This window comes from Hippocampus guttulatus, chromosome 4 (assembly GCF_054856545.1).
Source record: "Hippocampus guttulatus isolate MCC_2025c chromosome 4, RoL_Hgut_1.0, whole genome shotgun sequence".
NCBI classification, from domain to species: domain Eukaryota; kingdom Metazoa; phylum Chordata; class Actinopteri; order Syngnathiformes; family Syngnathidae; genus Hippocampus; species Hippocampus guttulatus.
The window spans coordinates 13,708,796-13,723,597 of record NC_141264.1 but is presented as its reverse complement, the minus strand read 5'-3'; the positions used below and the strand labels follow the sequence as shown (position 1 = coordinate 13,723,597).

At 42.5% G+C, this 14,802-nt stretch overlaps 1 protein-coding gene across 3 annotated transcripts in view; it reads right to left on the bottom strand.

Moving 5' to 3' along the window:
• Nucleotides 1-1,580: 1,580 nt before the first annotated feature.
• The window catches only part of lonp2 (lon peptidase 2, peroxisomal), a 36,545-nt gene continuing 23,323 nt past the window's right edge, over nucleotides 1,581-14,802 (bottom strand). Inside the window, exons 13-19 of one of the 3 annotated variants that reach the window (XR_015100624.1) lie at nucleotides 14,461-14,600; nucleotides 10,022-10,110; nucleotides 9,501-9,708; nucleotides 9,234-9,424; nucleotides 5,074-5,321; nucleotides 4,857-4,982; nucleotides 1,581-1,724 (exon numbers count right to left, since the gene is read on the bottom strand). Coding sequence is in view for 2 of the 3 variants with exons in the window: in XM_086108417.1 (XP_085964543.1) it covers nucleotides 5,091-5,321; nucleotides 9,234-9,424; nucleotides 9,501-9,708; nucleotides 10,022-10,110; nucleotides 14,461-14,600 (859 nt within the window). In the remaining variant the exon portion in view is untranslated. Of the gene's footprint in view, nucleotides 1,725-4,547; nucleotides 4,983-5,073; nucleotides 5,322-9,233; nucleotides 9,425-9,500; nucleotides 9,709-10,021; nucleotides 10,111-14,460; nucleotides 14,601-14,802 lie in introns of those variants that run through there. The other 2 variants (XM_086108417.1, XM_086108418.1) reach the window with 2 other exon arrangements.

Below are 14,802 nucleotides of genomic sequence, written 5' to 3'. Positions count from 1 at the left end.
ACCATGAATAGTAAGGCGTTTTTACGCGAAAAAAACCAACCGTGTATGGTCAGGCGTTTTTAGCGGGAAAAAAACAACCATGTATAGTAAGGCGTTTTTAGCCGAAAATAACGACCATGTATTGTAAGGCATTTTTACCCGAAATAAATGACCATGTATAGCAAGGCGTTTTTAGCCGAAAATAACGACCATGTATAGTCAGGCGGTTTTAGCCGAAAATAACAACCATGTATAGTAAAGCGTTTTTAGCTGGAGAAAATGACCATGTATAGTAAGGCGTTTTTAGCCGAAAATAACGACCATGTATTGTAAGCCATTTTTACCCGAAAATAACGACCATGTATAGTCAAGCGTTTTTAGCTGGAAAAAACGACCATGTATAGTAAGGCGTTTTTACCCGAAAAAAACGACCATGTATAGGAAGTCGTTTTTAGCTGGAAAACATGACCATGTATAGTAAGGCGTTTTTAGCCGATAAAAAGACCATGTACAGTAAGCCGTTTTTCGCTGAAAAAAAATGACCAAGTATATATAGTAAGGCGTTTTTGCCCAAAAAAACGACCATGTACATACTCTGCTCTAAATAACCAAAATAATATGTCTTTCCTTTGTTTTGGTCTGAAGATGCACAAGAACACTCGGAAAATGTTGAAATTTAATGAACATATCTTTTACAAAACATTTCATGAAGCACCGAAGATTTCCTTACATAAATGTGCAATTTACTTTTATGATTCACATACAGTCAAACCTCGGTTTTCGAACGTCTCGGTTCTCGACCAATTCGGTTTTCGACCAAAATTTTGAGTTTTTTATTCCTCGGTTCTCGAACAAACTGAGCGCACTTACACAAGTGACGCTTCCTCGACTAGACGAGGTAGTGACGCTTCCTTGTGTTGCTTTCGATTGTGAGCAGACGTGTTCAGTAGACATTTTTATTTTAAAAAGAGTGTGGTTTCGGTTTTCGAACAATTCGGTTTTCGAACAGCCTTCTGGAACCGATTATGGATGAAAACCGAGGTTTGACTGGTTCTGCATTGCAACTGATTCCACTGACTGTAGAAAGGCACAAAACCTTAACAAGTAATTGGTCTTGAAAAATATAGTCATGCACTTTTAAGATTAAACGTTCAGATTCATAAAGAAAGGAATTTTTAAACCATTTACACGAGCATATAAAATCTAAATGTAATCCCTGCCTACATCTTACAAACTAAGGAGAGTGCTATAATATGTGTAAAGAATAAAGTACTGAACTCACGTGTCCTTGATAGCATCTGCTGTGTTGGGTCTGTCTCAGTGACAGACTGAGGCTGCTGTTGTCTCCTTCTATGATCAAAACAATGTTGTGTTTTCCTCTGATCAAAACAGTGTGTCCCGTAGCGGATATTCCATGGATTGCACCTTATTAAAATATTAATTCCGTGTCTTTTGTGCATTTCTTTCACTTTTAAATTATTCTGCGGGCCTGATCAAACCTCCTTGCAGGCCGGCTCTGGCCCGCGGGCCGTGTGTTTGACACCCCTGTTCTTGGCGATCGTAAATAAACTGCAAATAAAACACCCATTACGCACACTACCAAAACGTGCAAGCCAACTTTATTCATTGTTTCAAGATGCTTTGTTGATCAAGGCAACTCCGCTGGAATAATTGAGACGTAAGTCTCGTCTGGATGCTTGCGGGGTGCTCTCTGCTGGTTCCAACGGGGCCGGGGGCTGAAGAACCTGCAAAACCCAAAGGATCGTGGGAAATCAAACTTTGTCTTAGATTGGGGAGGAAACATCGGATGACTTTCTGAGGGCCTGGATAACTCCCCCTCAAAGTATTCACTGTATATCGATCAACATGTCAGAAACATTTCGGTCTCAAACTCCAGCAGAGGGCCCGACATTGGCAAGGGGAACCAATAAACCCGATTTCGCTTTCCAATGTCAGCTAACAGCAGTAAGAATCATTGTAAAATTTGAACGCAAACTCGCAAGAGGCTCGCACCTGTCGTCGACGGTGTTGACAAGGCCTTTACGAAACGTACTGGTGACCAATAGGAATGACAAACCTTCGACTGAAGTGGCTCTCAATTTTACAAGTACAGTCCCACCGAAAAAATTCAACTCTCTGGGTACCTTTATCAGGTGCTGTTTCACCATGTTGGTCTTTGTCGTTTTGATCCTCTGGACGAGTTGGAACTGGGAAAGTCAATTCCTTAGTCTGTCTGTGGCTGCGCCGACGCGTCGGAGCATGTGCTCAGCGTGCAGTCCCTACCAAGCCCCTCGCCCCTCCCCTTTCTCTTTTGGTCTTCTCTGAGCACGGCAGTTGAGCCACTGCCAAACCGCGCTTCAGACACGTGAAAAAGAGAGAGCGACATAGAGAGAGAGAGAGAGAGAGAGAAGGAAAATGACAGCCGGGTCTCGAGGGAGGGTGCCGGCACTCATCGTTCACTTCAAAGAGCCAGCTCTTTGTACCGGCTCGTTCGCGACCGACACATCACTAGCGTGCAGTATGCCTATTCCAGCAGACTTCAGGCAGCATGTGGGGTACACTCTGAACTGGTTGCCAGCCAATCGCAGGGCACACATAGACAAACGACTATTCACACTCACACTCACAGCCAAGGCACCATTTAGAGCAGGGGTGGGCAATTATTTTCCCCCGGGGGGGGGGGGGGGGGGCAAATGAGAAGCAGAAAATATTGTGGGGGGCCGGGCCAAAAGTTAGAAATAGAAAATAAAGAAGATAGCACAATGTCTTTGTATGCCAGTAATAATGTAACATTCTCCTCCACCATCACACTCAGCACCGGTTCTCCTCAAGGATGTGTACTGAGCCCCCTGTTGTTCACGCTCTACACATTTGACTGCTCTCCGACTCTTATCGGCGGTCCAGTTTGCGGAAAGTTTTTAACATGATAACAATCAAACCATTCTAGGAAATGTTCATTTACTCAAGCCACAAGCAATTCACTCTGAGCATGGAAATTGCCAGAATCGGACTGAGTAAGAATCGCTTCCTTGTTTTTCAAAGTCTCGTAGATTTGAGTCTTTCCGACTCCAGGCGTCTCCTGAATGTTTCGTACTTTGTTACCCGCTTCGTTTAATCAGATACATATCACTTTCCCTTCCATGGTCATTACTTTCTCCCTCTTTCTTCGTCTTGCCCTCCCTCCCTGTGCTCTGCAACTTGAAGTAACTGCGCCACCTGGTGTTGAAATACCTGTCATTACAAGTCCAAACGAAATGAATGCAATCAAACCTTAATTGTGCACCAATCTTCGGCAGGCCGGATTAAAAAGACCAACGGGCCGGATCCGACCCGTAGTTTGCCCACCCCTGATTTAGAGTGTTACATGTTTTTGGAATGTGGGAGGAAATCGGAGTACCTGGAGAAAATCCACACAGATGCCAGCGGGTAGAAGTTTGCTGGGTGTTGGATATTCGGCTAACATTTCATTAAGGCACAAACCAAAGTGCAGATTACAACAATAATGGAAACATATCGGTCGCGTTACCACCTCCTTCATGTCACTTTGTTTCATGACACATGATATGTAAATGCTGACTGCACTTCTCACTCAGCTTGTTATATAAACGGATAAATAAACATTTATAAAGCTTATTGATCTCCAGTTAGTAACGTCACACACGCTAACGGGTAGGAAAGGCCAGATAATGCCTGCTTCTGACCTAGCATCTTTCTAACAGGCATTACAACTCTTTGGCATCTCATTGATGAAATGTGGAGTAACATATTTTCGTCAATCTATGGGCTCATTCATGCAACATACGGGAGAATTTATCCTCTTAATATCTGACCGCTGGACAACTTTCCAAGGATCGCCTTTTAATTTGTCACGGCTCAAGTTGCTGCACACTGTCTCCGTGTGTGTGCTCAACATGAGAGACACGTTAATTGAAGGCAACCCTTTTCTTGTACATGGGCGAATTACAGAAAATGAATTACAATACCAAATACAGCCATCGGACATGACTTCCCCACACATGCTGTTTATTATTATTATTATTATTTTGTGGCATTTTTTAAAATAGTTTCATACAATAATAACATGCTGAGCTGTCGCATGTACGGATGTCCAAATTTGAGTGAAAAGGGGTCTTGTCAATTTCAAGAGAAAACAGTCCATGTCAAAAACATCGGAGGAGCCAGTGGCTGCAAGCTATGATACACAGATTGAACCAAGGACAGAATGGCATTTGCCGTGCTCATTTTCCTATCTGCTAAGTGATTGTGGCCATTTGGTTTAACTTTACTTCAACATCTTGAAATGTTGAGTAAGTGGTCAAGAACTGTCAAACAAACTGTTTGCTACTAGCGATAACTAGTAACTGGTGCACACAAGCTCCGTGCAATGTAAGCTGTTCATTTGTTAGCATTATGGATTGGGATGTTTACCTTCGCCGTTTTCCCCTTTTTTATCGCTTGCAAAGGGTGAATTTCTTTGCCCAGCTTAAGTGATGATTTTACGGTCGGAAAAACTCACCCACCTTGAGAGGTCGTGATGTACAATTCAGAAACATTTGCGCGCGGACACATTTTCAGGAATAGGCAGATGACAAAAAATTTAATTGGTTCTTTAATTACAAAGTACATGCGGGCGATCCCGAGCCCCAACTACATGTGAGCAAGACCTTTAAAAAGCCAATTTTCCATAATATGCCCCCTTCAAAGAGGAGGGGAGAACTGTTGTGATAAGCCCAAATCGATCAAATAATACACTCTTTCTGTCACTGACAACAATGACTGCACGTTAGCGCTGAGCTACAATGCTAATATTGCATTTTATTGTTGTTATCAGATCTAGAAGACGAGTTGAAGAGTGAAGTTGAAGAATGTCCACTCGCCTGACTTGCGTGCAGGCAGCGAGGGTTCAGTTCCCACTCAGTGACGCTGAGAACGTGAGTCTGTCTCTATTTGTGCCTTGTGATTGATTGGCAACCAGTTCAGGAGCAAGTCAGCCCTTCTTCACCCTAAACAAGATAAAGGAGTATAGAAAATGGATGGACGGTTGACACGTGCATGTGGCACAAGATTGACAGGATGCGTGCTGGAGGTCCAAACCTGTCCAGTGTGCTGCGTTACAGCTTGCTGCTGAGCTGAGGGCGTTCATGCATCCTGCCTGTCCCGGGAAAGCCTCCGTCGAAAGCGGCGTTCAGCACCTGGTCCAGGTTGGCGGCGGCAACAAAGTCCAGGTCGTCTCGCACGTTCGCCGGCAGCTCCTCCAGGTCCTTCTCGTTACGTTTGGGCACAATGACTCGCTTGACGCCCGCCCTGTGGGCTGCCAGCACCTTGTCTTTAATACCGCCCACCTGAGGAGGACCACAAACATCTGATTGAATATTTGGGTCATTCCAAACATCAACATTAAAAAGGGTCAGATTTGTCATCCTGTATTTGAATTTCAGGCTCGGATTTAAAAGAATGGTAGGTTGTCAGCAGAATGAAAATGTGATGATTTTGCTATTTTTTTGTCTCCCACTCGACAAAAAAAAAAATATATATACTGTATATACAGTATATATATATATATATATATATATATATGTCAAGTCAACTGTATTTATAGAGCACTTTCAAACAGCCATCGCTGCATACAAAGTGCTGTACATGGAGCAATTTAACATGCACAATAAACAGTAAGACAAATCGGTAATAAAGGCGGTAGAAAGCACCAAACAGTAAAACCAAGAACAAATCTAAGTCATGCTGAGTCGAATGCCAAAGAATACAAGTGAGTTTTGAGGAGGGTTTTGAAGATGGGCAGCGAGGAGGCTTGCCGAATGTTCAGTGGGAGGTCATTCCAGAGAGAGGGACCAGCAACAGAAAAGGCTCGATCCCCTCTGAGCCTCAGTTTAGTTCTTGGTACTTCTAATAATGTCTGGTCCACAGACCTGAGGTGCCAGTGAAGGGATGCCAGAGTAGGAGTTATGTGCTCCCTCTTACGAGTACCAGTCAAGAGGCGAGCAGCGGCATTCTGGACCAGCTGAAGGCGCTTAATGGAGGACTGGCTGACTCCAAAGTAAAGGGCATTGCAGTAATCGAGCCGGGATGTGACAAAGGCATGAATTACTGTCTCAAAGTGTTCATGTGAGAGGAGAGGTTTTATTTTGGCCAGCTGTCTAAGGTGAAAGAAGCTGGATTTAACAACGGCACCAATTTGCCGATCGAGTTTGAAATCACTGTCCAGTTTAAGGCCCAAGTTTGAGACTGTTGACTTAAGATAAGGAGACAGGGGGCCCAAGTCTACAGGATGGAATGTACAAGGGCCACTGGGACCAAACAATATCACCTCTGTCTTCTTTTCATTGAATCTCAAGAAATTTTGTGCCATCCAGGTTTTGATTTCTTCCAGACAGGATAGGAGTGGCCTTAATGAGAAGGCGTCTTTCTTGCTCAGTGGGACATAGATCTGGCAGTCATCTGCATAGCAGTGGAAGGGAATACCATGTTTCCTTAAGATGGAACCCAATGGGAGCAGATACAGCGAGAACAGCAGAGGCCCCAGAATTGAGCCCTGTGGAACACCACATGACAGAGGAGCAGTGCGTGACTCAGAGCAGCCAAGGCTGACACAAAAGGTTCTGTCAGCTAAATAGGACCTAAACCACTCAAGAGCACTGCCGCCAATGCCCACCAAGTGCTGCAAACGAGTCAGCAGAATACTGTGATCCACTGTATCAAATGCTGCAGTTAAATCCAATAAAACTAGACACACGTGGTCTCCAGCATCATTTGGCAGGAGGATGTCATTAGAAACCCGTAACAGGGCTGACTCCGTGCTATGCATCGTCTTGAAACCTGACTGGAAGACCTCCAAGATGTTATGTTCATCCAAGAAAAATTTCAACTGCATGTGCACCACTTTTTCCAGAATTTTGGAAATGAAAGGCAGTTTGGAAATGGGCCTGAAACTTGACAGCACATCTGGATCAAGACCAGGTTTCTTGATCAAGGGTTGGACCACAGCATATACTGTATATATATATATACACACACACTGTATATATAAATTAGGCATTGATTAAAAATACCAAATCAAAAACTATTGTATATAGTATGATTTTAACATTTATACTGTATATTGGTCGTGTTTACATGAGCGAGTTCAGTAACAAGCATTAACAAAGACACGTTAGTTTGTAGTGAAAGTAATTGTCACGTCATCGACCTCAAGAGTCACGCGTTTTTATCTCTTTACGATAAAAAATAAATAAATAAAAATAGCCACATTTGTCTGTCTGACCGCATTGTTTTCAAATGATTCAGGTCCATATGGAACACCACTTGTGGACTCGTGACTTGGGGCAAATCACTTCAATGACACCATTATTTTACATTCGTCTGTCAACCATTATGCTATGACACGTGTTGAACTCTGAGTCTCTGACTCGGACTGACCGTGATGGCTAACAAGTATCTTTACTCAAGCATTTTACCAGGTCTTGACATTTAGAAATGTGGGTGAACTCCAGTGAGCCACTTCGGCGGGTTCAACGGATCCTCTTTGATCCGTATGGATAACTCAGGACGCATGCGCAAGTGGTTGATGGATTGGTGAAATAAAGTTGTGAATGTTCACGTGAAGGCTGCATGTTAATCCAGGACCGGATATCACTGCCATGCCCTCTCAAATTAAATCCGCGCAAACTTCCTTAATTCGAAAGCGGAGGCAAGAAGCATGCTCTGTGCAGGCTGTCTGTGATCTACCGTTTGCAGCAAGACAGAAAATAGGTCACAAAGTTATGGATTGTTGATGGAAATCTGTTAACCATTATTATCATTTGTGTCCCTTAAAAGGGGAAGTCAACTCAAAAATGTCTGATGAAGACTGCGTTTGCAGACTACGAATTAAGACAGGGAGACCAGATTTTCAAAATTAAAAACCAGGACACTATAATTTCGCTGAAAATCAAATATTCTGATCAGGAAGTATTATACATATACAGTATATATACATATACAGTATATATATATATACAGTATATATATATTTTAAAAATCCCCATATCTCCCTGTTTCTAATGGAAAATACATATTGATTGTTTATCAGTGCGAATAGTGGGTGGGGGTCAACCATACTGTATAAATAGTTTCTTCCTGTACTTCATTATACTTTTCAAATATTGGTATATAACCTGAGTATTTATTTTTCTGCCAAAGTCAGATTTTTACTCCCAACATTTGAAAGCAGATACCTGGACTTTCTACTCGTTACTTTGTCACAACAGGCTCTCAACCTTTTTCAATCTCAGAAGATGGTAACATGACCTGAAAAAAATAATCACTGACATTGAGATTTTAAATTGAGATCTCGGGGTCCTGTAAAGGTAGAAAATAGAGGCGCAAGACGAACCAGGAAGCTTTCATGATGACTGCAATAGATTTGCCGAAGCAAGATATTCCACATCCGTCCTTCTTTAGGAGATGTGTTTGGGATTGATTTCATAGAGTGAATGTGTCCGTGTCTTGTGCAAGCCTCAAAACCACCAGCTTTTGGCTTTCAAAAATTCTGTATAATCTGAAAATTTGTGCAATTTGTTGTGTGTGCCAAGTTATGAATCGGGGTGGCACGGCTCAGTGGTGGAGTTTTTTTTTCTTCTACATTGACCAGTGTTTTAAAAAAATTTTTTTTTAAGAGTCTTTAGTCTGTGTTCGTCTTTGTGAAGTAAAGTGTGAATGCGTTTTTATGTGCATGATCCAACCATTTTCGATGCCGCTCAAGGTCACTATCATGGCGGGTGATCTGGTGTCAGTCCGAGATTAGAGATATCAAGGATAATAATAAAATGGCATGAAACTTCAAATGACTTACCGGTAGTCATTTTTATGATTCTGTGCTCATTTGTGACGCAGATAAACTTATCTTGTGGCAATGAATGACCTATCGGGTGATCAGGACATAACGAGACAATTGCTACACTTTTTTGCCAGAGGAAATTCTCTGGTCAGGCAATTTATATGATGCTCTTATGTAATGCTTCAATAATTTAAGGCTTGTCGCACATAACTCTATTCTTCACAATTCTAGTCATGTTTTAATCCTTGTGCCCTCTTCAAATGCATTCAACTTTGAAGGCCTTTGTGGCCAAAAATGTACACGCACAAAAATCTGGCCTAAAATCCTCACAAATCACTATGATTCAGCTTTGTGACTTGCACAAAACAACCAAATGTTAAATAATGGTTGTGAGTGAAGTACTGATTGCGTGGGGTTGACATACCGGAAGAACCAGGCCTCTCAGCGTGATCTCTCCGGTCATGGCGACGTCTGATCGAACCAGTCTTCCACTGAACAGCGAGGCCAGGCAAGTTACTATGGTAACGCCAGCAGAGGGGCCATCCTTGGTCACAGCTCCGGCAGGGAAATGAAGATGTATATCTGTCCCTTCTAAAGGATCCGGACCTCCCACCACTGTTTCCAAAACAATTTCACATGGTACAAGTCCTATACGGAGTAGGTACGATTTGATACGTGTCGATGGACATACTGTTTGTTAGCCGGTAGCGTTTAGCGTTAGCTCTAAGCCAGCTGATGGACAGATGTGCCGATTCCTTCATGACATCACCCAGCTGGCCCGTAAGAGTCAGCTGACCTTCGCCCTCTGTTTGACTGGCCTCCACGAACATGATCTCGCCACCCAGAGGGGTCCAGGCCAGCCCCAGGGCAACGCCGGGTAGGGTAAGCCGCTCTGACACCTCGACACACATCCACGCACCGCAACACTGATAAGACACACTGGATTTGGCGGAGTAAAATTTGACAGAGGAAAAGTCGTCGTCTCAAAATGAAGTAATGGATTTCACGTGGACGATGAGTTGACAGAGGGTGCAGAGGAAATGAGCATGTGATTGACAGCAGATGTAGAGGCTGAAAGACCCACGGAAACAACTACTTATGAGAGACAACAACATTTGGAGGCCAGTTGAGGACTGGTTTTCGATCATGCACAACACGCCGAGAGCATCAGCGCTATTGTAATGATCCGCATGTGCTCTTCCTCCTGCTTACCTCCATGTCGAAGGGCGGAGTGCCGAGAATGTCTTTTAGGGCCCCGTGGTCGATCACGATTGGCATCGCTGGGGGGGCTGCCCTCTCTGCTAAGTACAAAACAGTTGACCACAAAAATAACCGTCAAGTCTCTGATATGGGACAATATGGAATTCAACCAAATTTGTCAAATATGTCATCATATAATTTCAGGGAGTAAGAAAGGATTAAGTCAACTGCATTTTATTTTTCTTTGACTTTGCTGAGGGCTTTTGGGTCCACACATTAACTCCACCCACCTCAAATTTATGACCGAGAAGCCATCAGAAAAAAAAAGAAAATTCTTTCCAGATAATGAGTAAAGAGCAAGCTGAGAGAACCCGCAAATTGGGACCTTGGAGAGAGAACTAAATGATTTGATCTTGCTGAGTGTGTACAGAGTACAGTGGTGTCTACTTAAAAAATTAATTAGTTCTAGAAGAAATTTCTTAACGAGAAGATTTTGTAAGTGGAAAAGCGTTTTCCATGTAAATGCCTTAATCTGTTCCAAGCCCCCCAAAATTCAGACATAAATCTTTTCTAAAGCATAAAAATGCTTCAAAATATGTAACTAATTACAATTAGATTATTGCAAAATAAACGAGAGTTGTGCATAATGTAAAAAACAAAGAATAAAGAATATAAATGATGGTCATTTAACTTTTAACTCCGTCCTCATCTTTTTTTGCCCTGTTTAGTCCATGTTCTCTCTCAGAAGTGGTTTTAGCCTGGTGTTTGGTAAAGAACTGATCCAAGGACATTTGCTTTTTTTCAGCTTTTAACAGTCCTTTGAAAATGTCCAAGGCAAACACAACAGCATCGTGAGCGATCGCCGGACTGGTGAACATTTTTTCTAGGTGATTCACATTTACGTAAAACTATCCGAACACCTCAAGGGTTGAATGATGAGGACGCTGCATAGACACATACCTATCAATCTTCACACATAGACACATACGGTAGAGGTCCCTCTTAGCCAATGGGATGTCAGGAAGATGCTAGGTAATAGCCAATGGCAAAGCAGCTGTAAGTATGTTGCGTTCAGGAAACTCAGAGCTGCGAGTAGCAGACCATACTGTATTTTTGCCCTTCGTATCTTGAAATTTCTTTCGCAACAAAAGGCAATATTTTCCTGTTTAGGCATTTCGTAACTTGAAAATTTCGTATGAAGAGACGTTCGTAAGTAGAGGCACCACTGTATACAAATATTGAAAATTGGGTCGCGTTTAAGGGGGGGGGGGGTTGTTGAATTCGGGTATGTGTGCATTCCGCTTTAGATGACAGGATTTTGTTTTCTCTTGTAGGTTATCAATCTAAAAACAAATTATGCTCTCAATTCTTTCTCCAGAAGAAAGGAACAGCATGGAGTTGACCAGTGTCCTCTATGCCAGGTCAAGTTTTAAGGGCGGCATTGAATCAGAAAACGAAAACAACCTCAACATTGGGATTTGCTGATTTGAAAAGCACTTTTTCTGGTCAGACAGGATTGCACTTCCAAGCGACATTACGAGCAACACGTCCTGCAGATGTGCCTTTGGACTAAGATGTGGCGCATATGAAGGCCAAGTCGACACACTGAACTCATTCGTGTGCTCCTCAATCATCCAGGCCATTATGTGCCTCCATCCTTTGATTGCTCTGTCAGCTGTCAGGACGAAATATTTACTTTCCCTTCCAAGTTCAAATAAACTTCAGGAGGCCCTTTATTGGCCTGACCACCAGTAAGGCATAGATTGAGAGCACATCTGCCTCTTTGCCAACCTGTAAATGTCAATGAGCAGCCAGTTTTAGCTGTCAATTCGTCAAAATAATTAGCATCATGATCGCCTCAAAGGATTTCAGCGCAGATAGAAGTCAAGTTCGGAAATCTATAATGTGAACTCAATCAGCCAGACAAATGCTGTCACATGCACATTTAGGAGACGACTTAAACGATTTGGCATTGGGCAGGAATCAAAACAGTCCTTAAAAAGAACCCAATTTAAAAACAACAGATGTTTCAAAGAGGCACACTGTGCTTGAAGCCGGCTCCACCACTCATGTGTCAACAGTTCACATGATCATGACTTTCGCAACCCAAAAGAGTTGGCTTTGAATATTTCCAAGTTAATGCTGACAATGTATTTACAGCATTCTCAGAGCTCACGTGAGAATCATTTGTTGGCCCATGTGAGGGTCAATGCAAATCGACCAAAGTCAACAATGCCTCTCCTTACAATAAAGCGTTGTCATCTTAATGTTGACAGTCTCCTCTAGTTTTCTCCACTTTTGATCAGATCTCCCAAAGGCAAATGCAATGAACTGGTAGGAGCAGTGGTCCAGTAACATTCTGTTTAGTCGTAACACATAAGGGTGTCTGCAAAGCAGAGAACAAAAGTCCATCTTTCAAGCCGGCGCACACAAACAAAAACTTGGGAAAATGTCCAAAGGAAAACACATGCAACACTTGAATCCAATTTAAACAGATTTGGAGCATGCACGGCTTGGGGAATCATGAACAAGAATACTCAACAAAATGTGTTAACGTGATGAATTAAAAAGGGGCTTCATAAAACTATGATGAACCTGTTAGAAGAAAAGATGCTGCCAACTGATTCATTTTGAATCTATGGACAAATGAAGCAATCCCGTTTCCATGACATCCTGTTCATGGTTACTGATGAACTAGAGCCAAGCCCAAACGACATTGACCGAGAGGCCCGGTGCATCCTGGACTGCATTACAATCAAACAGTCAAGAATTACAGACAACCAACACACCCGAATAAATATGGCTGGAAACGGCAATGGTTGGAATGAGACAACGCTGACAAACAACAACTAGTTATTTGTCAGCATGAATTTTGGCTCATATTGCAAACAAAAAAAATAAACACATCCTGGGAGTAAAAAAGAAAAATAATGTTTTGGCCCCTGCAAAAGGAGCCTCCTGCATAAAAATTCCCATTCAAAGATGGCAGAAAAGCGCTGAACGGCAAACTACTGTGGGAACACGGCAGGAAAGTCACAGATATCAAAATTTTCCTCTCGATGTGGGGGTGGCCAGAGAGTGGGCAGGGGTAGCCCCAGCCTGGCCTGTCTCTCTGGGTTTTGTAATGAAGTTCGGCATCGTCGCTATTTTGTTTTCATTCTGAGTTGCAAACCATCTTCGGAGATGCTCCCATCGTTGTTGGTGTATAGGGAATCACTTCATATCAGCAAGTGTGCAAGACGAATGACACAATAAAGCTTCTTTTTTGTTGTCTTTTTTCCTTTCTTCCTTGACATTTACTTTCCATCTTTTCTTCTTTCATTCCTTCTTCTGGCAAACTGGGATACAGTTCATGACTCGACATTGCAGATTTAAAACTATAAACAAGATGACTTGTCAAGTAATCCAATTCAAGTCAAAGTCTTTGTTTTTGCCGAGCAAGTCACAAGTAATAAAAATGGCAACTTGAGTCTGACTCGAGCCCCAAGTCATATGACTTAAGTCCCGCGCATCTCGAACAAGCACTGCCAGTCCCAAGGCTGGACAAAATAAGGTGAGTGTCGTGTCAGAAAGGGCTGAGGCGATATCTGATGGGACAAGCTCAAAGTCACAACAAGTAGTAGTAACAGCCGCGATTGCCAATTGAAAAGAACCAGTACAGAGTGTTGAGTGACATACAGTCTTATGTACAGAGGAACAGCAGTATTTGACAAAAGAATCGTTTGGGAGATCAGCAGATGCTAAAGTCCTAAGCTGCTTTGCCTTCTTTTGTTTTCGATTGGACAGCAAATGAGGTTTCCGAATCCTCAAAATCATATTTCCCTTGACATTTTCACTCCAAGTTGTTCTTTTAAACTGTTCAAGTTTCAAAGGTCAGCAGTATTGAAGCAAAACATGAAACAGTTTCATTTTCCCTGTCACAGAATATTAGAGGGTTGGAACTGTATTTTGTACAAATTATACAAGTACATTTCAAACCTCACTTTATAAGCGGCAGGAGTGTTTCAAAGAACAGTCAAACTCATGTCAACACGCTAGCACGAATGCGCGCGCACGCATGCACACACACACACACACACACACACACACACACACACACACACACACACACACACACACACACACATTCTTGATTATACATTACTCAACATGACATTTGGCAGTCTTTTGGGCTCAATACTCTTTTTGTGTAGAGATTAAAAATGCACGCTAACATGCTAAAGAACAACATCTGCTCTTCCACTTAATATTCTCCCTCAGGCTAAAAGGCCGAGCATTCTTGCTGTGTCCCACATTTACCAAGTTTAAAAACTCAGAATAGAAAATGATTTGTTGCAGTATGTGGGCTAATTGAAACGCTTATTATTCGCATATGGTGTTCTGACTTTTCTTAGAGTTGTGTCCTTTTTCTGTAAAAGCGACATTTGCGTGTGTCATCATCAGCATCTTACCTCCCTGCTGCGTGTGACCCTCAGCAGTCACCTCTTTAGTCTTTGAATCGGTTCGGACTTCGGCGATTTTCACAGCAACAGCTCGACAGATGGCTCCAATCTTCCTCTCCAGCGAGCGCACACCAGCCTCACGCGTGTACCTGTCGCAATAAAAGCAATGGCAACAATAACGCTTTGACTTTTGTCAAGGAATAAAAATAAAAAAAAGTAACCTGGAAATAAAATATGGCTTCAAAATGGGATGTTAAAACTTCATCTGGGAGAACAATTACCATATTTTCTGCACAAAAAGGGACTTCGGCGTATAAGGCGCACCTTCAACGAATGGTCTATTTTAAAACT